Source organism: Electrophorus electricus, chromosome 20, assembly GCF_041902795.1.
Source record: "Electrophorus electricus isolate QZ-2024a chromosome 20, ASM4190279v1, whole genome shotgun sequence".
Lineage (NCBI taxonomy): Eukaryota > Metazoa > Chordata > Actinopteri > Gymnotiformes > Gymnotidae > Electrophorus > Electrophorus electricus.
In genome coordinates this window covers 4686738-4712500 of record NC_137516.1, presented here as the reverse complement: position 1 = coordinate 4712500, position 25763 = coordinate 4686738, and the positions used below count along the sequence as shown (strand labels likewise).

Below are 25763 nucleotides of genomic sequence, written 5' to 3'. Positions count from 1 at the left end.
CGTCATGTGTGATAGACCCCATAGTCTCAGCGGAGGAAGTGTTAACTCAACTGGAACGGTTTTGTCCTTTAAGAGTGGGGGAGGAGGCTGAGAGAATGCGGATAACGGGACTAGTCACAGCAGCCTTGATCCTGTCAGGTATTCACGCCATTGTCAGTCCGCATAACGGCCGTCCGTCCGTCCGTCATCCCCGCGGTCAGACGCCTAATCTACCCTTTCAGCGAGCTCTGAAAAGCCCCCAGCGCCACGGCCCACGACGACACGCGGGCTCGCTATTCACTCTCCCCCGCCGAACGCAATCACCGGACAACCCGGCAATAACGCGCTCCCCGCCCTGCTGCCCTTTGAAAAACAAAATAAAGGTGGTGCCCTGGACGCGGTTAGCCCCGGCGAGATAAATCAGGCACTCCAAATTAAGTCCCATTCAAAGTGCCGGGGAAAGAATAGGCATCCGCGGACAGCCAAGGCGCTCCGGAGGAACGATGACTCGACTCGATAAATGTCAGGGCGGATAATTTGAGGGCTCTGATTAAGATCTTATCGAGGCAGGAAGTTAATGGAAAAGAGTTAATAAGAAAAAGCCGTGCGGGGTTCTCCCGTGCGCCCACGCGTGAGGCCCCTCTTAAATTGGCCTCACTCAGGTCTGTGCCATTCTGCTCAGCTCCGAGAGTGACATGTCCAAAAGTGCACATGTCTGTGCTCTATCTACCCTGCACACCGCAACCGCCCCACACGGCAACCGCCCCACACCCCAACCGCCCCACACCCCAAGGTGCCGAAAAGACAAAAGCACCAGTTAAGTCCGATCGCATACAACGGGCACTGCACTGATGAACTCCAGTGTCTGGATCTTTTATCACTTAATTCAACACAGGCCCTTAAACGTCCATGAAAGAACAGCTCAACAGGAAATACACATTCACAAAACCTTTGCTAATTCAAAAAATAACGTATTTAAAATAGAACTATTAAAACCGAGTGTCTATGTCCTGAATAACACTTTTACACTTCTTTTACATAAAAAATAAAAGATTTACAGTTGTTCTGGGGGGGGTTTTTGGTTTCTTTTTCAGGTAAGATAGGTGTTTCCAGGGTCAGTAACTCAAGGTTCCTTGGCCACTCAGCCCCACTCACAGTCTCCAGCTGGGCCCAGCTGGATTACCTACATTCTAGGTTCTAGTCACACGAGCCCTGTAGGTTTTACGTCAGCACTGTGGGTGTTTAGTTGTGCCATGTTTTAACACTGCGGTGAAGCAGAGCTTTGACCTGTGCGAAGAGCCGCCCTCCTTTTTATAACCCGTTATATGTCAGTTGACCTGGGCTGTGTGTAAGGTCATGTGTGAAAGGCTAAATGGGTGAAAGGTCTAACCGCGTCGAACTGGGAACAGCCAGCAGATAAGCAGAAGGTGGTTCATAACCCACAGCAGTTTTATCCCATGAAGGCCATCCGTGTATTTCCCAAGAGAATGTTTCTCCTGCATCTTCCACTCCAGAGACCCTGATGTCATAGTAGTGTTGGCTAGTAGTGTTCCCTCAGCCTGGGAGTGGAGTTCAGCGCGTCTTATCCAGGGAGCCGCCACCTGTCTGAGGTGTGCGTGTGTGGGGGTACACGGTTGTTGTTGGTCACTGCTGGGACAGAACGGTAGAGTGGAGCAACGCTCCGGCAGAGCAAACACAGGGCTCTGTCGGACAAACGCGGGAGGACAGCAGAGCGTGATGAATGATGAGATAGGGGCACCCAACACACAGCAGCCACTCCGGGGAAATCAGAGCAGTCTGAGAGAGAGAGAGAGAGAGAGAGAGAGAGAGACTGAGGTAGCGAGAGAGAGAGAGAGTGTGATGTCGAGGGAGAGAGAGAGAGAAAGGGAGAGAGAGAGAGTGAGGTAGAGAGAGGGAGAGAAACAGAGAGTGAGGGAGGGAGGGGGTATCTTATTTTGACAGTGGGGTAAGAAACATACCGCTTAATGATGTAGTTATTCCTCACTCGCCCATATTTCGTGTGTTCTGTGGAGAGATGGAATTTCAAAAGAGTTTAAATAACAATACAGATACAATCCTTAGGCAACCATAGTCCACTCTCAGGGAGTCATACGTGCATTAATATAAATAAAGGTTGACATATAAATGTTTGTTTAGCTAATCAGCCTTGAGTGGGCTCAGATCTATGTCTCTGTTGTTCGAACACCTACAAATATAGTTGGAGTGGAACTCCGTAGTCAGTCACAGACATGTTCTGCTTTTTGACTGTTCTGTATGTTTTGTAACATTGATACAGGACATTGTGACTTTGTCCATTGTGGTCTTACCCATCTTACAAATACACCTGTCACGCAGAGACCCTTTTGAACTACAGTCAATAAGCTTGCATGTGGACATTAGATTCATTGTAAGTCCTCTTGTTATGGCTTGTATGGCTAGCGTTTGCAAACGACATATTTGTGTGTCAGAACCCATGCGTGTATGTGTGTGTGTATGTATATTGATGTGCCCACATGTGCGTTTGTGTGGTTGTGTACATGCATGTTTGTTTGAGCACGGCTGCCTGCGCATTTTGGTATGCACGTGCGTGCATGTGGGTGCCGCGCTGGTGCTGTGTGGTGTGAGCACCACAGTGACACAGTTTGCTTGTGCAGTCTTTGACAGGACTGAATTAATTGGGCCCCTTTGGATCGTTTGTCTTTATTGCGGAGGCTAATTGGAAAAGAAGCAGGTGTTAATGGAGAAAGCCAGGCGCCTGTAGACTGAATCTCAAACCCTGCACTTGTAATGGAGCTCTGCGAGTGAACTTAACCATGTTTTAATTAGATTTCACTCCGAAATGAAACCCCACATTTCTCCTCTCCACCCTCTTAGGTGAAGCGAATAGCCTAAAGAAAGAGGAGGACGGAGAAAGAGAGAGAGGGAGAGAGAGAGAGAGAGAGACAGAGGAGAGAGAGAGCGAGAGAGAGAGAGAGAGAGAGAGAGAGAGGGAAGGGCAAATGAATTTATAAAACCATATTGTTTCGGTAATAGGGTTTCGTTTAAGCAATTGGGACTTCCCTCCTTCACACACACACACACACACACACACACACACACACACACACACAGACACACACACACACACACACACTCACACACTCACACACTCACACACACTCACACACACAGACACACACACACACACACACACACACACACTACAGGTGAAACTTGAGAGGCTCTCATGCTGTTTACAGTACATGGTCAGAGCACGAGTCGACACCGAAGTCCTTCTCACATGTGCAAATAATTGGAGTCCCGAGGCCGTCGTGCACACGTACTCTACGCATGTCCCGACCACAACTCTTAGCCTGTTTGTTTGGGAAGGGCAGAAACCCAGCATTCCCGGCGCGGCACCGGCACGTGGGCGTCTCCAGAAGGGTCCGGCTAACTAGTGTCCGGCTTGGTCCGTCGCTAAGTGATGTCAGCGAGTTTTAACAAGCGACACACCTGACCACTTACGCCATAAAGAGACAAGAGATAGCACCAGCGTTTGGCTGTTTTGATGTGGTGTTTACCCGTCAGAGTTGCGCGTGTGCGTGCGCACACGTTTGTGCGGTGCGTGGCCCATGTGCCGCTCAGCCCTGTGTCACCAGCTCACCACAGGTGATCAGTTGTGTGTGTAGGTGTGTTTAGGCGTGTGTTACAACCGTGCAGCCAAAGCAAAGGGTTGTATGGCCCATTGCTCTCATGCGTACTGTCTGTGTGCGCGAGTCTGACTGTGGAGGTACAAGCAGAGGCCTCAGTTACTGTGAGTAAAGCAGTACATCTGAACCAGAATTCAGTCACTGAGAGCATCACCCTGCCTGTCAAACATTTGGGTTTGGGAATGTTTTTCAAAATAAACACAACACACGAGAAGGTCGGATTCTCCAGATCTGATATTTCCTTCGCCCACGTTTGACCAAAATTTACATTTTTGACTCCCCCGTGTTGTCCAAGCACCCCCAGGCCATGGGACGGCTTCGTTGCCATGGCATCCCCCCCCCCCCCCCCGGAGGCCCTGCTCGGCGACTGCAGCTTCCCCTGGCTTCCTGTGCCAGTGGGTGTGGAGCAGACCCATAAAGCAGCAGGCCTGAGCTCTCTCTCATTACTGTCCCTGCCGGCTTTATGGGGCCTCAAGTAGCAGCTGCCGCCAAGAGCGCGTAAATAGCGGGCTAGCGGCCCGTGCGTCAGCCTGGCCTGGGCGCTCGCCGTGCAAACAAAAACACAAACAAGCAAACAAGGCCCAGAGAGCGCGTCACCTCCGCCAGAAACACGCCTCACAGGTCGGCCTCGACACCTCACATTTTCCGTTCAGGAAGCCTATCCGGCCTCCAGAAGAGAGGGAGCGATGCTTAATAGTTGGTTACCAAGGAGGGGTTTATTCTGTGCCGATAAATATTCAGAAATTAACCTTTTCTTCGTGGCCCTTGTTAGGAATCAGCGCGGCTCCAATAGCCTTCACGCATGCATCAAACACATGTGTGCTCCTAATGAAAAATGTCAAAACAAATCACTTTGCAGCGTGATCCTTTCATGCCCACAGTGTTCGGGGTGTTATCCCTGGGGCCTGAAGAGTGTGTGTGAACAGGGTGCCCCCCTGGACCTCTTGACACAGGGTCCTGCGCTGCGCTCAAACACACACAGACACACACACACACTGTCCTAGTGTCCCTGTGAGCCATGGTGAGAGGCTGGAAGGAAGCAGGCCTGCCTCGGGCGAGCTTCAGCTGCATTAGAGAAGGTCTCGCGCTAATGGTTGCCATGTGCTGCCTCGCCGACATTTACGCGGCCGGTTGGCGCTACCTCCCTGCTATTGTACACTTCCAAAAACATTATCGCGTAATACTTTAATGCCTTTTGTGCCTGAGCAGGGTTCGGTGGAGGGAAGGTGTACAGGGAGGTAAACAAGCGAGAGAGGGGCAGCCATGTTTGTGCCGGCGGAGGAGGAAAGGGGTCTCCATCTTTCTCCTACCCTTAGCCATCCTCTCTTGCCCTCCGTCTCTCTTCCTCTCCCTCTTTTTCTCTTTTTCCTCTCCAATTCCCAACTCCCCCCCCCCACCCCCCACCCCCCACTCTCTGCAGGCTGTTATATCAGTGAAGCCTGCCAGCTGTTCGCAGCGTGAGCACGGAGGGAACCGCGAGCGAGCGCCAAACCCGAAAGGAGATCAAGTGGAATTCGGGCACCGCCCGTGCCCCGATGCCGCCTGTCCGAGAGGCGGCCCTCATGCCAGCTCTGATAAATGTGCGAGTGATGCACGCCCTTTAAAAAGAGTTACGGCATGCCGCTGATGTGCCAGCCAGGAATGGACCATGACCTCATTCCGCACTTCAAAACCCAGCGTCTTCTGCCAGCTCATGAATGTGCAGGAGCACGTCGAATTTTCTCCGGCTTTTTTTCAGTACAGCTATAGCGTTTGCTGTCTCGGTGCACAGGACATCGAGACCATGCTAGCTGCCCACAGTAAATAATCTTCAGCTGATAGCGAGGGATTGTGAGGTGCATTAAGGGTCCAGCGTAGGCCCTTAAGAACTGTATGGATGGTTCAGGTACTGGATCCAACCGAGGTGACCAGGATATGAACTTGAGCTGTTAGAAAACAAAAGGTGCACCTTTGCTTCCCACACACACACTCTGGAGAGACTCCTTCCTCTGTTAGCTCAGAGCTTAGCCAGAACCAATGAAACGCAATCGCTCGCAGGAAAAAAACAACGTGTCATTACGAAGGCTTAAAAACGCAAATAGATCTGTGGTCGTAAAAGAAAGAGCCCCATGCAGGTATTTACCCAGGCAGAGCAGTGTGGCGCGGGGCAGCTATTGAAGGAAGCGTAGCTGTACAGAGCCATTCAGTCCACCTTCAGATACTCCCCTCAGATGTAATCGGACAGGAAATGGCCTCTCACGAAAGGCCCGGCAAGACCCTCTGAGGCGGCCTTGTTCCTGCCTGGCGCTCGCCCTTGCGATAAAGTCAATCGCAAATGACCACCTACTAACCTCTTTCGTATGAGCCAGTCCACCAAGACATAAAAGGTAAATACAAGAAACGACCGATAAACGTCCATGTCCTAATATTTTTGGGACCTACTGTCGGTTGAAGTAAGGCAGATAAGGTTCGGTTTCTTACGTTGGCAATGGCCTGCTTCTGGCTGGTCTCCATGTTCCTAAAGCAACAGCACCTCCAGTGTCTAACAAGCAACAGGGTCATCCTTGTGTAATTACCATGGACGGTCATTTATGTATATGGGGAAAACGCTTAATTCCAGGAGCGGGTATTTACACTACTTCTCCACACACAATTGTTCACGTGCTACGGGGCAGCCGCCGGCACCGGGCCTCCTCTGGTGTTCTACGCGGCGAGCTGTTCTTCACGACTGTTCCTTCCTCCAATTGAGCTCGGGGCAGCCTGTGCCTTCGCCACCGAGACGATTCATCGGCCGTTCCGCGACGGGACGCCTACGCCGGCCCTGTGGGCCCCCGGACTCATTGTGTTTGCTCTCGAGCGGGCGCAAGAGAAAGGAAGCTTTCCTGTGCCAGAGGTGGTGGGGTGGGGGTGAGTGTTCATAGTGCTGTTGTTCGCTCCACGAAGCCACGGCAGTGGGAGCTGGAATTGTGCCGGCCTGCCCAGCGTGATTAGTCATTTGCGCAGCGACAACAGACCGCCGATTACTCTACGCTTAAGCACAATTAGCCGAGGCCAATAGGAGTCGATACGAATGTGCCAAAGGCCCGGAGTGATCGTCGATAGCTGACCTCTGTGCTGGGGCGCGATGCGCAAGTGTGCGCACATGCTGTTCTCAGGTCAGTGTAGCCACTGTACTCTGCTGTAAGATATATATGAATGAGTAACTGAATGGGAATGACCAGAGGAACAAGTTGGGATTTACCGGCTTTAATGACAAAGCCTTGGAAACAGACGGCGGTCTCGGGCTGTTGCATGAGCACATCATCTCCGCAGGTTGGCCGGGGAGAGATATTGCTGCCTTGGAGGGTTCAATCCAGTGGACTCCGAGATAAAGATTTCTTTCAGGCGCAGCCCGGGTCTCATAGCTGCAGTCAGCGTGAAAATCAAATCAAATCAATACCGTACAAAGACACAGACGGACTTGTCTGGTGCTCAGCGCGAGCGCGTGCATTTGCGGCTGCTGTGGGGGTCGTCTGCGGCTAAGCTATCAAAGCTATCAAAGTCTGTCTGTTTCAGACCAGGAGAGTAATGTGCGGATCTCTTGCAAATGGTGTTTTGTGGCAATTAACAGGCCTTAATTACAGCTGAATGGGGAGCTGAGTGGCTGAGCCAGGCTCATCGGCCGTCTGATTATACGCTGATCTGTGCACTCTGGCTATGACGGTAACTTAGCACTCACGCGCCCGGTGCATGGCTCAATTTGTGTGCCGTTTTCTCTGGTTCCGAGAGCTGGCGATTAACCCCCAGCTATCATGAAACTCGTTTGGCAGCGAGAGTAATTAAGTCTTTAATTAACAATCCTTAACGCACAGATATCCTCGTTTTGGGCGCAGCGAAGGAATGGGAGACGAGAGAACGAGGAACGTCCCCCCTGCCGTTAACGCCGGCTCTCTCGGCCCTCGGACAGCTCCGGCACAGCGCACCTATGCCTCAAATAGCACAAGATACTTTCATTCAGCAGGGTTTCCTCACCAGCTCATCTGGGTTTCAGGTTCTAGTCCAAAACATGAGGCAGAAGCAACAGAATGTCTGAGCGCTGTGTGCCAGATTCACAAGTTAAGAAATTTGGCACCAGCAATTATTTTGGGAACGGTGTAAGATGATGTCAGTGTTCAGTTTGCTTGAGATTTTGCGGCGTAGCATTTACATGGACTCATACGTGTTCTACATTAAATAACCTTTATTATGCATTTTCCTTATTTATTATGTATCATTTTGTGTTATCCTTCTGAAAGCAACAGTTAACAACAAGATCCTAGAGATTTGTTTTTAGTGTTGAATGTAATGTTGTTTACGTATTTTACTGACATTTAAGGACTGGCATACTCTGTTTTTGCCCGTCAGTGTGGTATAATTGACTCACCCCTGGTCAGATGCTGGTCACGTGACTAAATTAGACGCCCCGTCTAACATTTCACCAGAGAAGGTCCTTTGTGACTTTTCACCACGTAAACATTTTACACCTTTTTGTAGTTAGTGGATTAAAACATTAAATCATTGCTTATCGGTGTTTTAAGGTTTAATGAAAACGACTTATTGGATTGTTAATTGATAAATTGTTGCAGAAGGATAGTGGAATATTATCTCGTATCATTTCAAGATTAAAACCAGACGGCAGATAAAGTCAGATGGAAACCAGATTTTATTCCTACAATACATTTAGATTAGGATTAGAATTAGGACCCAGATTAAACTGGGAACATTCATCATATCAAAAGTTACGGCCCTGCGTGTTGGCCCACGCGCTGGCCGCTGGTATTGCCCCGGTGGTTGAGTCTGGTCAGCTTTTTATTCCCACCTCCACGTTTGTCATTGTAGGAGGAAATGAATCTCCGTGCCCTGCGCGCAGGGCGAAGGTCAGGATCAATACCAAAGGTCACTCCTCTAAAAGGCCAGTGGCTGCACATGCAGGAAATGTCACGGGTGAAATATGTGCTGTGACTCCAGGCCGGACAGATCAACCGCCCGGCTGTATAGCTCCTGCTTCTTCTCCGGATCCCGAATTGATGTGGAAAGAGTTTTAATCTTGGAAAAACACCCGAGACCTTTTTCTGCAGTCCTGCTAGGGTGCGCGGGAGAGGAGGCAGCGCTCGGTTAACTAGAGTGCTGCTTGCTCGGCTGGAGCGTGGGGTGACTCTGATGATCAGGTCCCACCCATGCTAGGTTGTAGGTAATGTGCAAATATGTCAGCAATAGGAGGCATCAGAACATTCAGGACTTGTGTGTGTGTCTGTGTGTGTGTGTGTGTGTGTGTGTGTGTGTGTGTGTGTGTGTGTGCGTGCGCGCGTGTGTGTGTGTAAAGTGTGTAGGCCCTGGGCGTCTCCTACATGCGTTAAGAGCAGACCTGCCTACGCGTGTGTGTGTGTGTGTGAGTGGAAGGTAAAGCCTGGCTGAGCGCGGCTGCCTGTGGTGGGTGGCTTTTGAAAGAGGCAGGCAGCTAGGTGTGTGAAGGAGCCAGGCAGGGGCACCCCCCCCCACCAAACCCCCCTGACCCCCCCCACCCCCTCAGCCCACCGTGGGCCACCATTCACCGGCTCTCGTTAAAGGTCCTCACCCGCTGCTTCCAATCAGACGCTCTTTGTGGCTGTCTTTCTGTGCCAACGCATTGGGCCCACGGCTTCACAGCACTGGCACATCTGTGTCTGCTGAGAGAGAGAGAGAGAGAGAGAGAGAGAGAGAGAGATTGCGAATGAGAGAATATGAGCGTGAGCAGGGGCAGACAGTATGGATGGAGATAGAGATGGTTGGCCATAGAGATAAATGGTATGGAGGTTGGAGCGTCGAGAGAAAGAGAATTGAAATGTGTCGCTAGAAGAGGCGGCGCTATATGAAGCGAGACGACCCCCTGCCCCCAAGTCAAAGGTCAAAACGACGGGTCAGGGAGCCCTTGAAGTCCCGTTGATAAAGACGAATGCGACTGGCGGCGTAGTGGTTTTGTCACACGCCTGAGATGGCCCTCGCACGCTGCTCATCTGAGAATGCGCTTCTTTATGAGTCTGGACTTCATTTAGGTTGGCTCGAGTCAACCTATACATGTCTTCTAAATTCATTGACTGTTCACAGAAGACACTGGAGAGATCAGCACCCTGTAGATATCTCCAGGAATCAGACCTCGGGATGCCGCCCCGAGCTTCCGCTCTGCACTGAGCGACCTCGGACACTCCCGAGCTGGAGCGATTTCACCCGTGCATATTGTAACAGGCGCTCTCGCGGACGCGAAGGCCGCGTTCACCACATGGCGCTGCCTCTGAACAGACCTCGCCTCGCCTTTTTTTCCTATTTGACGCGGAGCCCCGCCTCTCGGTGCCGCATCCAGGTGCGCTGATCGGTGTCCCGTCCACTTTAGAGATTCACGTCCGCGGGACGGTGGGACGCAGGAGCTCAGGTTAGCTTCCTGTAACCTGAGCAGACCATCATCTAGCCAGAGGGGGAAAGGGAGAATTAGTATGTACTCACACTGGACGTGAAGGCTATTGTGGAAAAGTGGTGTCCTGTGTCCCCATCCCATTACATCGGTAAATAAGCAGGGGACAAAACTGTAATACAAGCATTCCTCCTTCAGTTCACACTGATGTCATGTCCTTTTTTCTCCTCATTCAGACCTTTATTGGATGTAATTATGTGATTACTGGGGGTTTTATAACTGGCGCTGGGGCTGGTGTGTTAGCACGGGAGGTATCTGTGTGTGTGTGTGTGTGTGTCACTGAAGAGGTTTCACCTGTGGCCTCAGTCATAAGACATGCTCCTACACATATCAGTGGGGTAGAAACGTGGTTAATGAGCTCTAAATACAAATCGATCTGCACCAGCGTTCATATATCAGTAGATCTGCACTACTGCACCTGCGTAGTACACATAGCAGCCCGCTAGTTCAGCAGCTGAACACGGCATTTGGCAGTAACACAACAGAAGTACATATATTAGTCCAGCCACAGCAGCTAAGCTGTTTTATCAATACGATAGAGCAAGGCTGGCTTGTGCCAAGTGGAGTGAGTTTGTCCTTTTATAGGAATAAGGCATAGGAATGTCAGTAAGAACAGGAGTAATTGGAATTTTCTGCCTGAAAGATCACTATGTCTCCTGTAGTCATGAAACTGATGCTGCTTGTTTGAAATACATGAAAGTATTGTGCTGACAACCAAAAGTATATATATTAATAATAAAATTAAATATTCATTTTTCCTCTTTGCAAGAAGTGAATTTTTTATAATCCTGTTTTGCATTCCTGATTCCAAATATTGATCACTTATCAAATCCATAACCAATCAAATGCTGTGTATTTGCATACCTGTGCCCGCCCCTGGCGGGCGACGCCCACCCTGACCTAATTAAACGTTGCTGGATAACAGTCAAGTCATAAGTACGGCTTGCCTGGGCTTTTACAAAAGCTCAACTTAAACTTAAAGCGATTAGACAACTTTTGCAAGATATTAGCCGTTCAAAAATGAGAAAAATGTCCCTAAGCCTCTTGAGTGTGAGGGGTGAGCGAACAGGCCCGCTTTGTTCCCCACGGAGGGGCCGGACAGCGGCGGCCGGTCCCCGGTACGGCTGCTCCGTGTGCGTGGCTGCCCCGCGCAGCTGATCCTTAGCCCTGTAAACCCGGTCAGCCCCGGGAATTAGAGGGGGATTAAACCCCTACCAACGAGAGCCGCACTTGAAAAAATATAAGGGGGAGGGAGGTGGAATGCACAGCCCACCCAGGAGGTGGAGAAGAGAAGAGAAGAAGAAGAGAAGATAAGAGAAGAGGAGAAGAAGAGAAGAGAAGTCAAGTGGTCATATGATGAGAATGAAGAGGTGTTCCTCTCCTTCTCTTTAGAAGCCCCTCACAGCATCTACAGAATGTGTGTGTGTGTGTGTATCACAGTTAAATGATTTTAAATCTGTGACACAGTTTGATGAGTAACGTCAGCCATAACCTCTGACTGTTTACTGTTATTGAATCTTCTTCCTTCACTCTCTGTACACCTTCCTCAAATGCCTCCACCTCCGCATTCGTTCTTTCTCTCCCTCTCTCTCTCGTTTCTGGCTGCGAGGTGGGTGAGCTGAGGGAGATAAAGACACACAGATCCTTTGGTGTGTGACCAGGCCTGGCCCCTGTCATCACAAACCCCTCGTTGTGCCTGTGAAATCCTCTCTCCACCCCCACAGAGACAGAGAGAGAGAGAGAGAGAGAGAGAGAGGGAGAGGGAGGGAGAGAGGTGGTTACACACGGCCATGTGAGGAGTGTCATATGGAACAGCTTTAGTCTTGAACTCCTGTATCATCCTATCAAAGGAATGCTGGCTGGGGTCTGGAGGGCTCCACAAAGCTTCCTCGTGTGTGCCAGGAGACAGAGTCATCACACACACACACACACACACAGACACACACACACACACACTCACACACACACACACACTCACACACACCTATACACACACATACACACACACAACTATACCCACACACACACACACACACACACACACACACACACACACACACACACACACACACACACACAGACACACCCAGACACACATACACACACACACAGACACATACACACACACACACACACACACACACACACACACACAGACATCCAACTGAGATGTCTTCAAAGGAGATCTCATCCTTACTCCAGCCCATAAACTCATTCTCATTCATTCCTCATGGCGTCCTTGACCTCTGACCTTGGTATCTAGAAGACAGTAGCAGTCAACCGCTATGGAAGGAGGCTGATGCTAATTAGATGCAGGTGCGAACGCACCTTATGTTTCTCTTGGAACAAAACACCTGGGCTGTTTGGCTCGGCCCGGCTCAGGGGCCCTTCTTGTGCTTGACCTCTGATGTGACCTTAGCCTGGGGCCCGTGATCCTCTCACACTCGGCCTATCTTTACCACAGTGACACTGACATTCTTTCACGTTAGCAGCATCGACCAGCCTAGCCCCTATCTGAGTGAGTGTGTGTGTGTGTGTGTGTGTGTGTGTGTGTGAGAGAGGGAGGGAGAGAGGGGTCGAAAGCTGCTATTAGTGACACTAGCTCGGTTAATTGGTTGCTGGGGTTGGTGTGTGCTGGAGGCATTGGAAAGCAGGGCTGGATAAGACGATGTCGGCGTTTGGTAAGTTTCTCTTGTCGACACGCAAAGCTGGCTCGCTCTGTACATGCCATCGGGTGCCGGTTTTATGGGAGGTATGTGGTGAGCTGCAAGCATAGCCTTGAACTGTGCTAACCTGTGTGTTTAGGTAATAAAACCTGACTACGGGTGTTTGTAAGTGTGTGTGTGTGTGTGTGTGTGTGTGTGGGGCGGTGGGGTGGGGGTTCAGAAACCCTTTAACCATATCCACTGAGTCAGTCAGTGTCATCCTTGCAGTGGCGTGCATACTCGAAGGTCTTTCATTTTGTTCTCAGTCAAACCAAAAGCAGATTATTGCAGTATAATCAGCAGCAGTGACCTGTGTGATTTAGACTTCTGACTCATACACTGCCTGTCCTCCCTCGACAACAAAATGAATGGAAGTCAGGGAGGCCAAATGAAATTTCTTTCTCTCGCTGTCTGTCTCTCACTTCCTCTCTCTCATTCTCCCCCATCTCTCCCTCTCTCTCTCTCTCTCTCTCTCTCTCTCTCTCTCTCTCTCTCTCTCTCTCTCTCTCTCTCTCTCTCTCCACGCCCACACCTCGTTTTTTAATCTCTGTCGGCGGCTGTGTCCAGGCCTGTCTGATCCGAGCCGAGCTGATCGGTCCTCTCGTGCCGTCCTCTTTCTCCACCTTGGCTGGATCGCCTTTAACCCCCCCCCCCCCCAAATTTCTCCCTCCGCCCCCACCACCTGGGCCTGCGGTGAGCGTTCCATCCGGGCTGACCTCTCAGGAGGCCTTTCGGGGCTCCGCACCGTGGCAAAGAGCAGCTCTGCCCCCAGGTAACCCCTAAACCGCCCACTGAAGCTATCCTTCTGCCCTTTCTCCTGGTCCCATGACACACCCGGCCTCATCGAGGCAGCTCAAGGTCTGAGCAGTGGCAAACTGGGACGGACACTGGGAAAAAGAGAGCGAGCGACGAGAGAGAACATGGGAGGCAAATGAATAAAGAGGGGCTGTCATTTTTCTCGTTTCCCTCTCGTTCTTCCCTGTCCTTGTATCCCGATTCCTGGTTAATGTCGAGACTGATGAGCTCAATTTGGTACCGTTACCCCCCTCTGCACGATGATTAATAGGTGTGTGCGATGGCGTCGGCCCGCTATCTTCCTTCGGCTCGTCGCCGGAGCGTCCGCCCCACTACCCCCGAGTCGATGACGGAGGCGTAGCGGTTTGCAAATGAAATGGAGAGCGCCCCAACGGAACTTTGACACCTCTGTTATGTCTCTCTCTCTCTCTCTCTCTCTCTCTCTGTCTCACTGTATCTCTCTCTCACTCCATTTCTCCTCTGTTCCCCCTCTTCCGCTTGCTTGTTAAGTGTCCTTCCCATTTGTTATGCAAATGGAGTGGCAGAGGGGACGACATCATCTCCAACGTGCGATAAATATTTGATCAAGCATAATGGGAGCTGTCGAGGCCGTCTAATTGCGCCATGCGTCGTCTGAGCGAAGGTCGGACGTGGCCTCTGATCTCTTCCCCTTGGTTTCCGTCTGCCGTACTTGCTGCTTCCCGCACTCCATGTCCTCTCCCAGTTCCCAGGAAGTGAGCTCAGGCACAGGCCGGAACGCTGCTGAATGTCCCTCTGAATGTCACACCAGAGACAGAGAGAGAGACAGAGAGAGACTCTGTGTCCTTGAAACCGTCCTTTCCCGAGCACCAGACTGCGTTCCCCTGCCACTCTTCGATAGGTCACCGCCCCTTTGTGGCACACATCACATCCATCGTTCCTGTTTTTTTGCTCCAGGAAAGCGCTGGCCCACAAATGCAAGCTGTGCACATGACTGTGCATGCTGTGAGGCCAGGACTGTGTGGCCAGGACTGTGTGGCACGACGTGACTGTGGGCAAACACTGTGCTGACACAGTGACCAACGAGTTCTGCTGTTACACCTTTACCTGTGTTTTCATGTCTGTACCTTTACCTGTGTTCTCACGTCCGCACCTTTACCTGTGTTCTCACTTCCACACCTTTACCTGTGTTCTCACTTCCACACCTTTACCTGTGTTCTCACGTCCGCACCTTTACCTGTGTTCTCACTTCCACACCTTTACCTGTGTTCTCACTTCCACACCTTTACCTGTGTTCTCACGTCTGCACCTTTAACTGTGTTCTCACTTCCGCACCTTTACCTGTGTTCTCACGTCTGCACCTTTACCTGTGTTCTCAGTTCCACACCTTTACCTGTGTTCTCACGTCCGCACCTTTACCTGTGTTCTCACTTCCACACCTTTACCTGTATTCTCACATCCGCACCTCTACCTGTGTTCTCACTTCCACACCTTTACCTGTGTTCTCACGTCCGCACCTCTACCTGTGTTCTCACGTCTGCACCTTTACCTGTGTTCTCACGTCCGCACCTTTACCTGTGTTCTCACGTCCGCACCTTTACCTGTGTTCTCACTTCCACACCTTTACCTGTGTTCTCACGTCCGCACCTTTACCTGTGTTCTCACTTCCACACCTTTACCTGTGTTCTCACTTCCACACCTTTACCTGTGTTCTCACGTCTGCACCTTTAACTGTGTTCTCACTTCCGCACCTTTACCTGTGTTCTCACGTCTGCACCTTTACCTGTGTTCTCAGTTCCACACCTTTACCTGTGTTCTCACGTCCGCACCTTTACCTGTGTTCTCACTTCCACACCTTTACCTGTATTCTCACATCCGCACCTCTACCTGTGTTCTCACTTCCACACCTTTACCTGTGTTCTCACGTCCGCACCTCTACCTGTGTTCTCACGTCTGCACCTTTACCTGTGTTCTCACGTCCGCACCTTTACCTGTGTTCTCACGTCCGCACCTTTACCTGTGTTCTCACTTCCACACCTTTACCTGTGTTCTCACGTCTGCACCTTTAACTGTGTTCTCACTTCCGCACCTTTACCTGTGTTCTCACTTCCACACCTTTACCTGTGTTCTCACGTCCGCACTTTTACCTGTGTTCTCACTTCCACACCTTTACCTGTGTTCTCACGTCCGCACCTTTACCTGTGTTCTCACGTCCACACCTTTACCTGTGTTCTCACTTCCACACCTTTACCTGTGTTCTCACTTCCACACCTTTACCTGTGTTCTCACGTCCACACCTTTACCTGTGTTCTCACTTCCACACCTTTACCTGTGTTCTCACGTCCGCACCTTTACCTGTGTTCTCACTTCCACACATTTACCTGTGTTCTCACGTGCACACCTTTACCTGTGTTCTCACTTCCACACCTTTACCTGTGTTCTCACGTCCGCACCTTTACCTGTGTTTTCATCAGCTGCGGCTAACGCAGCTGCTTTATGGATCATTCCCAAATCGGCATGACTCGGAAAACAAATTCAAGTTCACCCTCTTCCCGCAGTCAGTAGATTGGCCAGTCGTGGAAGCAGATTATTGGAGGTAGAAATAAAAGGTTCTGAGCATTCTGGCTCGTTTCCCAAGATACGGTTTGTCTGAACATTTGCTATTTTCTTTGGTGCCAGAAAATACAGAATTAAATGCTGATTCGAAACAACTTGGAGCTTTCAGTAAGGTTATTTGTGCATTTGCTTTCTATTATTTAAGTTATAATAACACAATTTAATTTTTTTAATGATTGTAAAAGACCCAGCTTGACATTAATTACTATCCCATCATATTTTCCATTAAGCGCTGCAAAAACTAGAGCAGCTGAATTCAGCTGTGTCATCATATAGAACAAAAAGACGTACTCTTAGCTTTTCAGCCTCACTCTCTTCATTTCTTCCTTAAATCTGTTTGCATGTGAAACGCATGAAACGATACTCAGCACTGCTTGTCATTGCTTCCCGGGGTCCTCGCACGCTGCATGTGGCGCGCACGTTTGTCGGGACAGTGCCGGGGAGTGTTTGGACAGGCTTTAATTGTCTGTCCGCTGCGTCCAACGGGGCGTCTCCGTCCAGCAGCAGCACTGTCTTCAAATCTATTAAGTGAAGACAAAACAACTTAAGTGAATGGGAAGCAGATGATCAAATAGAAGAGGTTTTTTTTTTCCCTGCAAACACACAAAAGCAGCAGGAATGTGGTGTGTGTGTGTGTGTGTGTGTGTGTGTGTGTGTGTGTGTGTGTGTGTGTGTGTGTGTGTGTCTGCGGGGGTGTCCACATAATGAATAGGCAGTGTACACACATGCATAAACATACACATGAGAGAGAGGGAGAGAGAAAGAGAGGAAGAGAGAGAGAGAGAGAGAGAGAGAGAGAGAGAGAGAAGCAATATTTGTCAGCAGGAGAATATGGAAGATTTCACGTGTATATATATATATATATATATATATATAAAAACATGTGAGTTGTGGACCATAGTGCACAGGATCCAGAGTGAAGTGCCGTGGACGCCCCTGGCTGCTGTTAATGGCTTGGGCCGTGTGTTCTGGGAAGGCCCTGGAGTTTGTGCTGGCCTGCTGCTCGTGCTACTTTCCCTGCTTCTCTTCCACACGGCTGGAAGGCACTCGCTGCCTGGCCGGCCCTCAGGGCTCGGTACCTGCTGGATTTATTGGGCCAGCGCCCAAACGGACCAGAGCCTTGGCGGGGGGGAGGAGACGGGCCGCAGCGAGCACGGCTGTCGCGTTCGTGACTAATAGGTCGCCGCACGGCTGGCCCGTCCCTGGAGAGGGACACCATATTTGGGATGTCACGAGGTGAACAGAGGCGCAGATAACGGAGACAAAGGAGTGGGTCGGCTCGGATTACGGAGGGGACCACCTCCGTTAAAGAGCGTCATTTGTTCCCAAATCGACCTGATGACCTCCCTAATTACTAGCCAATTATCTGGAATTCGGGGCAATTCGCTGGCGCTTTAACCAGGAAAATTGCCTGTCTCTCTCCCCGACTGCTCCACTCTCCAGCTTGTTCATCTCTCTCAAGTTAAAGACATTATTTATGCCAGAGAACAAGGCCCCGGCACAACAAGGGTCCTCGCAGCTAATAAAGTCACATCCTATAGCCTGTGAATGTTAATTAAGTGTAGCAAAAAGTTGCATCATTAAGCATTACAGACAGTGGGGCCCTGCATACTAACCTATTGCATATCATTTCATTATTTAAAGAAATTTAAAGGGGACTGGAAATGATATTCCAACAACATTAGCTTTATATATATATATATATATATATACACACACCATGCAGATTTTGTAAATTCAACAAGTTGCAAATAATTTACAGTCTTCAAACAAGAGTAGCATTTATTAACAGATGCCTAAATATTACAAACAAAAAGTACAAGTTTTAAATATAAAAATTAGGATCAATTATTATTCAACCCCTAGGTTTAATATTTTGTGGAATAACCCTTGTTTAACAATTATAGCTATTAATCGTTTTTTATAAGCCCTGATTAGGCCGGCACAGGTCTCTGGAGTAATCTTGGGCCACTCCTCCATGCAGATCTTCTTTAAGTTGTCTAGGTTCTTTGGGCATCTCTTGATCTTGAGCTCCTTCCACAAGTTTTCAGTTGCGTTAAGGTCAGGAGACTGACTGGGCCACCGCAACACATTGATCTTTTGCCTCTTAAACCAGGCCTTGGTTTTCTTGACCGTGTGCTTGGGGTCATTGTCCCGTTGGAAGATGAAATGAGGACCCATCTTAAGATCTATGATGGAGGAGTGGAGGTTTTTGGCCAAAATCTCCAGGTAAGCTTTGCTATCCATCTTCCTGTGGATGTGGACCAGATGGCTGGGCCTCTTGGCTGAGAAGCAGCCCCACAGCATGATGTTGCCACCACCATGCTTGACTGTAGGGTTGGTATTCTTGGGGTCGTATGCGGTGCCATTCTCTGGCCAAATGCCCCGGGTGTGGTCGGCACCAAAGACCTCGATCTTGGTCTCATCAGACCAGAGAACCTTGAACCAGTCTGCCTCGGAGGCCTCCAAGTGATCATGAGAAAACTTTAGACAGGCCTCGACATGACGCTTTGAAAGTAAAGGTACCTTATGGGCTCGCCTGGAGTGGAGACCATTGCGGTGGAGTACATTACTTATGGTATTTATTGAGACCAATGTCCCTACGGCCATGCGGTCTTCCCGGAGCTCCCGCCTTGTTGTCCTTGGGTCAGCCAAGCCTGCCCTCAGCACAGGAGGAAACTTTGAAAGGCTGTCCATGCCATAGAAGGTTAACAGTAGTTCCATAAGCCTTCCACTTCCGGATGATGCTCCCAACGGTGGAGACAGGTAGGCCCAATTCCTTGGAAAGGGTTTTGTACCCCTTGCCAGCCTTGTGACCCTCCAGTTTTGTCCCTGATGGCCTTGGAATGCTCCTTAGTCTTTCCCATGTTGACGATGTGTGAGTGCTGTTCACTTGTTTGGGGAGGGGCTTTAATAGTCAGAAAAGGCAGGAAAAAACAAAATTAATCCAAGCATGTGAAGCTCATTGTTCTTAATGCCGCAATTACTTCTTAATACTTGAGGGAACCAAACAGAATTCTGGTGGTTTGAGGGGTTTAATAATAATTGACCCTCTGGTAAATGTTGCAAAATTAAAAAATAAATAAATAAACAGAGAAATAACATTCTTTTTTTGCTGCAGTGCATTTCACATGTCCAGGCCCATCTACAGTCCAAATTTCACAATGTTAAGTTACTCCTAATGTGTAAACCTGCAAAATCTGCAGGGGGTTGAATACTACTTGGAAGCACTGTGTGTGTGCGCACACACACACACACACACACACACACACACACACACACACACACACACACACACAGCACAGTCACATAACAATTTTGCCTGTTATTACTTTATCCTGCAGGAATCAGGAGGCCTTTTGCACAGATGAACTGTCCCCTCGTCACTATTAGCTTAGTCCACAAAGTGTTGCACCTTCTTGAGAATCATTTGAAGTTTTAACTAAAGAGAACAGATTCATGTTCACAGTCATGTGCCCTTTACACAGTAAACATGTTAAACTTTCTCTTTCCCGCTGAATGCTCCAGAACCTGGCTATGGTGTTTCAATAATTTAGGATAAAGTGTTAATAATGCATCTGCTGTCTATTAAGGTAGGCTAATAATCTGTTTATGATAGATTGTCTACCATTAATGTCGTAATAGGGCATGTTTTGCCTTTCCAGTTCTTACAATACCCTGTTAGTCAGCACGGCACTGCTGTTTAGCCTATGGACTGTATATCCCCTGTAGACATACGTTACTTCAAACCAGTTTATAAAATTGTGACAGTCACATATTTCAAATTCAGTTTTCCCATAACTCACTGTATTTTCAGTCCAAGGAAATAACCATTTCAATAACCGGACTTTCAAATTGTCTTGTTGCTTTTCGCAAAATCTACAGACATGCGGTGGACAGGCTTTTAAAATAACCTCATTGACTTCTCTACACATAATTCAAGGCACGTTTTGATCCTCAGCGGTGTTGCGGCACCGTGCGGTCTCACGCAGTCTCATGCACTCTCATGCACTCTCATGCACTCTGACGCCACTGACAGTTCGGCTAGCCCATCAGGCCGGCCTCCCTTCGGAGAAGCTGGCCAGACCCCCTTTCCCAGAATTCTTTGGGCCCGAGGCATTGTTCAGCCGGAGTGTATACAGCATTGTGTGGTGGCTGATTGTTCTCGGACTGGTTCTCAGGTCTGTTCTCCTGGAGACCTGGCTGCTTTGTTCCCGAGTGCACTTGTTCCCGTTCTCCCTGGTGTGGCATCTGTTTCCTGCCTTCCTTCCCTCCCTGCACAGTGAGATGGCTTCCTCTGTGGAGCACGTCTAACGCCCAGAGGCTCGCCCTGTTTGCGGACAGCGGTGAAACTCAACGGATTGATAGATTTATTGACTTATTGTTGTTTTGGCAAGTAAATGCTGAGTGGTAAGAAAAAACAAGAGGACTTGACTCCAGCATCCATGGGGGTTTCCCAGCTCCAACTCCATTAACCCGTGAACGGTTAGAAGCTTTGAAAAATCACTGGTAAAACAGATACTGCAGAAGACAGTGGCAATTACATCTCTGATGTTAGTCTTCAGCTCTGATGCTAGGTAAATGTATACCAGCCCATTGCTATGATGTTGGTGTATTTGCAATGGGATAGTTTATTCAGCCAACAATCTCATTACTATAGACTTCAGGACCTGATATTCCTGGAACAGTGTTTTATGTGTGTGATGTATCTTACCCTAACTACATACAGTTGTTACCTAACCGTAGTTTAAAGGACAGCCAAAGGAATAACGTGTTTCGTGTTTCTCTGCTTTTGGCATTGAGTAGCACTTTAAACTCCTTCTGTGTAGTAACCATGTGACCCTGTCAGAGGACGTGCCATGATATCTACTGTAGTGAGTTCTGACACCCAGAGAGAGAAACTATCCTGGATTACGTTTAACTGGGCTTGACCGTGAATGCTTGAAACCCACGCTTGAAAAAGAAAAAAATAAATGCACTAATCAAACGTGGCACAAAAAATAATAAATAATTTTGATATCAAATGCTTATCTGTTAGTGTGAATGGATGGACTGGGATTGATTTCTGTGCAGTTGATCAGTGCAGGTTGGACTTTTCTTATTACCAGAGCTCTCTCCCACACCGTGGACTCACGCTCCCATTCTTTCTGTCATTTATTGGCTCCGCTGGCGCGCGGCGAGGGAAGAGTGTAATGAATAAAGCAGGGCTCCTATCTCCTGGCTACGGGGGAGTAACCGTGTCTCCCTCCGTGTGACATTTCGTGTAACCGCCTTTCCGCAGAGTGGTCACTTCTCCATAAATGTCATCCCCAGCTGGATTAGTGATTTATGAATGCCAGGCTATGGCGCTATAGAGAAAGAGGGCACACAGAGAGAGCGAGAGAACGCGAGTGGTCGAGGGAGGTGTACAGTGAGTGAGAGGGAGAGAGAGAGAGAGAGAGAGAGAGAGAGGGAGAGGGCGGGGGGGGTGAGTGATGATTAGATGAAAGCTGAGTAGACGAAGGTCCATGAGAGAAGGATTTTGCCGAGGGCCCGGCATGCTCGTTCACTGTAGGCTCCGGCCCCGGGCCCTCAGCCCCGGGCCCTCGGCCCTCCCAGCGCCAGCTCATGCTCCTTCAGCCTGACTCCTTCCAGCCTGACTGGTCAATGAGCCAGAACAGCATGATTAGCCAACCCAGTGCTGTGGCCAGCTTATTGAGTGACCTCACCTAATTCACTTGACCTGCACGGCTGAGTCCACACACACACACACACACACACACACACACACACACACACAAGTATGTAACATAATTACGTACATGAATTAGATTATTCAATATATTTATTGCACATATATTTGTACATACATCGTATGTACAAAACCAGAGATGTGGGGAGAGATGTGTTACATTAACATTCAATAACATTCAGTAGTGTGTATTTAAGAGCAGATCTAGAGTCAGCATTTGAAGGAGAGTCTAGTTGCTGGGCCCTGTGCACCTTTTCTGTTCCTGCATGTCCTGCCCTGTAAGGAGAAGAGCTGGCTAGCTCGCCTCATGCCTGCCTCGGTCCAGTTCATCCAGCAAACAGCAAATGTCACACATTAAGAATGACAAGAATTCCAGTGTCATTTCCGCTGAAGTGGCTTGCACTGCTGGGTAATGGAGTCCGTCAGCATTTTAAAGCCCCTGGTGAAATCCACAAACGAATTTGAAAGTGCTCTTTGTTAAGCGGCCCTGAGACCGGGAGAGGCGCTCAGGTGACCCCGGAACGCCGCCATTCCTTCGCGTTCCTCTCCATCCTTTCATTCTGCTGTGCTTCTTTCTTTCCTCCCTTCCTTTTGTTTTAATCTGCTGAATTCTCCACTGCTGCACACCCCCACCCCACCCCACGTACCTTCACCCATATGAGCCCCGAGCTCAAACCACCGCCACCCTCCACCCCAATTTACTCCACCCCCCTCTCGCTCCCTGCCTCCCGCTCCCCCTCTGACAGCCTCCTTTCGCCGGCGTCCCCTGGCGGCAGCGGGTCAGTGGCACGCTAACGCTTTTGTCAGTGTGATTAATAGCATGGTGGATTGTCGTTAATTCACTGGCTAATGACTAAGAGCGGGCCCAGTCGAGGAGTAATCGGGTGATGTATAGCCGGGGAGAGCTCCCCGTGCCAGAGGTGAAAATCATTTCCCCCACTCAGATACCGTTGCAGGCCAAACCAATGGCTTTTCCTGTTAATAAAAATGAATGCTCTCTTTTTTTTTTTTTTGCTTTTCTCTTTCCCTTGTGCTGTAATTCCCAGTGGGCTGCTAAATGAAGCTGTTTTAACACAGGAGCCTCTGGGACACGGCTTGCTCAAACATAAAGAAGGTGGCCGAGGCCTTTGAATGTGTTCTTCAGACACATACAGCTCCCCTCTTACCACTGTGCCTCAGGTTTATAAATACTGTTGTGTAATATTCCTGCATGCATAATTTACATCGGATGAATATTCATGGCGAGTACCGGCGAAAGCTTGACTTCTGATAAATACTTGCGTAGCACTGCTGACCGGGTTTGATGTAGTGTGCTAGCTGTGGTCCCTCTAGCACCACTGCGGAAGTGCTTGGTTAGACAAGTGCTCGGTTACCGTTTCCGGGCGGCTCCCTTCCACCTCCCGATCTCTGTTCCGCAGAGAGGGCTGTGTAGGCCTTGCAATTAAACACCAAGACCTGCATCTCCTCTAAGTGCATTTTGGAAGTGCAAACAAATTTGAATTCTTATGGAGGGAGGCAGGAGGTGGTGTGTGTGTGTGTGTGTGGGGGGGGGGGTTGTGGTTGCCACCGGTCCAGCCGTGCGAGTCTGCCCTACCCCCAGCCCCCAGGGCAAAACGGCCCTGTGCCCGGTGATACACGCCAGCAGAGGAGACATGATGGAGAGGGGAGGGGGAGAGAGGGAAAGAAGAGGGGAGGGGGAGAGAGAGAGAGAGAGAGAGAGAGAGAGAGAGAGAGAGGGGGGGGGGGGTGGATAAGGGGTGAAGTCGAGTCATGGCACAGGGTAAAAAGAGAGAGGCCCTTTCACGATGGAGTAGTGATAAAGTGGACTGCTCACCTCGGAGGGGCTGAAAGTGTGAGTATGTGTGTGTGCACGCCCATTAAAACCGCCCCACGCCTAACGTGTGCTAGAACTCGAGGCTAGTCTGTGCATTTAGGACTTATATTACGACATATATATTTTTAGAATATTATTGCGCAACTGCTATGCTGGTGAGGGAAACATACTGCTTAGTGGTGAACTGAAAGGGTTTGAGAGCAGGGATGCAGATAGCTGATAATATCATACTGATATCATGGGGGGGTTTTTGTATCTGATAAAATACAGCAATTTAATAATAAGAAATGAGACACAAATTGCAGGACTTAAATGAACATTTAAACACAGTTATTGTCTGCATGTTCTCTGTTTGCTTAAGCAGATCTGCACTCACCTGCAGTACACTAATTCTAAATAGGAGAATTACCAACTAAATGTCCACCAGTAATCAAAAACTGATACTTTTAAAAATACACAAATAAATAAATAGATTGCCAAATGCCAAAAAAACCCCAGCCAAATGCTAATTAATCAGCTGACCACTAATCAGCTGACTTTTTTAAAGATAAAAATCTAAAAAGTGATTTTTGAGTGCGCTGCTGTGTCGATGTTTTTATTTGCTTTGCTTTAGTCATGGAAACTTTTCGAGGGCTGCCATGTTTTTGCCTAGAGAGAAATGGAAACAAAAACAAAGAAACCTTTTCCTCCTTTGAGCCAAATAATCTTCAGTAGCATTTTATGAAGAGGGAGATTTGTAAGCAAGCCCCGTCTGTTTTAGTGGGAGGTGCAGTGCCTTCGTGCTGTGTGGAGCATATATCTTAAGACTGGCACTTATTAGCACACTAGCCCTGCCACTGTCTCCGTCTCTCTGTCTCTCTGCATCTGTCTCCGTCTCTCCATCTCTGTCTCTGTCTCCGTCTCTCTGTCTCTGTCTCTGTCTCCATCTCCGTCTCTCTGTCTCTGTCTCTGTGTCTCCGTCTCTCTGTCTCCGTCTCTCCGTCTCCGTCTCTCCATTTCCGTCTCTGTCTCTGTCTCCGTCTCTCTCTCTCTGTCTCCGTCTCTCCGTCTCCGTCTCTGTCTCCGTCTCTCTGTCTCCGTCTCTCCGTCTCTCTGTCTCCGTCTCCGTCTCTCTGTCTCTGTCTCCGTCTCTCCGTCTCCGTCTCTCTGTCTCCGTCTCTCCGTCTCTCTGTCTCTGTCTCCGTCTCCGTCTCCGTCTCTCCGTCTCTGTCTCTGTGTCTGTCTCTGTCTCTGTCTCCGTCTCTCTCTCTCCGTCTCCGTGTCTCTGTCTCTGTCTCCGTCTCTCTCTCTCTGTCTCTCCATCTCTCCGTCTCTGTCTCTCTGTGGCTATATCTCTTGTTCTCTTGCTTTTTCTGTCCCTACCCCACCCCCTACCCCACCCCCCTTTCCCTGGGTGATGTTTGCAACTCAATTTGGCAAATGTAAGTTAGTATTGATTATTATTAATATTTATCATGTTTCTGAAAATGTCTTTTCCCCAGTGCTATTAATCTGTCGTGTTAATAAATGTCTGTGCAAGGCCTTGTGCTGCTCCCCAGGGAGAGCGGCAGACTAGAATGGCAATCAGGAGCTCCTGACAGGAGCGGCGCACTCTCTCTCTCTCTCTCTCTCTCTGTGAGTCACACACACACACACACACACACACACACACACACACACACACACACACACACACACACACACACACACACACACACACACACACACACACACACACACACACACACACACACGCTCCTGCAGGCCCTAATATGATTGTGGTAACTGATTAGGTTGTGTAAAGCCAGGTGCGAGGCCTCTTTAAGCCTTCTAATTACATGCATCTATTAAGTGCAAAAGGTGTTACAGATCTTGCCATGGATCACAGCACCAGGAGCAGAGCGCTATCTCACAGCTCCGTTTAGCTGGACTACAGCCTGCTTCCGCCACCACATCCGGTTAGTTGTTTTTTTTTTGGGGGGGGGGTTGGGGTTGGCACGCCGCTATGTTTTTA

General features: G+C 49.3%; 1 protein-coding gene across 10 annotated transcripts in view; it reads left to right on the top strand.

Annotated features, from left to right (window-relative positions):
- prdm16 (PR domain containing 16) overlaps nt 1–25763 on the top strand; it is a 184611-nt gene that overhangs the window by 27534 nt on the left and 131314 nt on the right. Inside the window, exon 1 of one of the 10 annotated variants that reach the window (XM_081703265.1) lies at nt 12668–12791. The exons of the other annotated variants lie outside the window; for them this stretch is intronic. Coding sequence (XP_081559391.1) covers nt 12779–12791 — 13 coding nt within the window. The 5' untranslated portion in view covers nt 12668–12778. Of the gene's footprint in view, nt 1–12667; nt 12792–25763 lie in introns of those variants that run through there. 10 annotated transcript variants of the gene reach the window in all.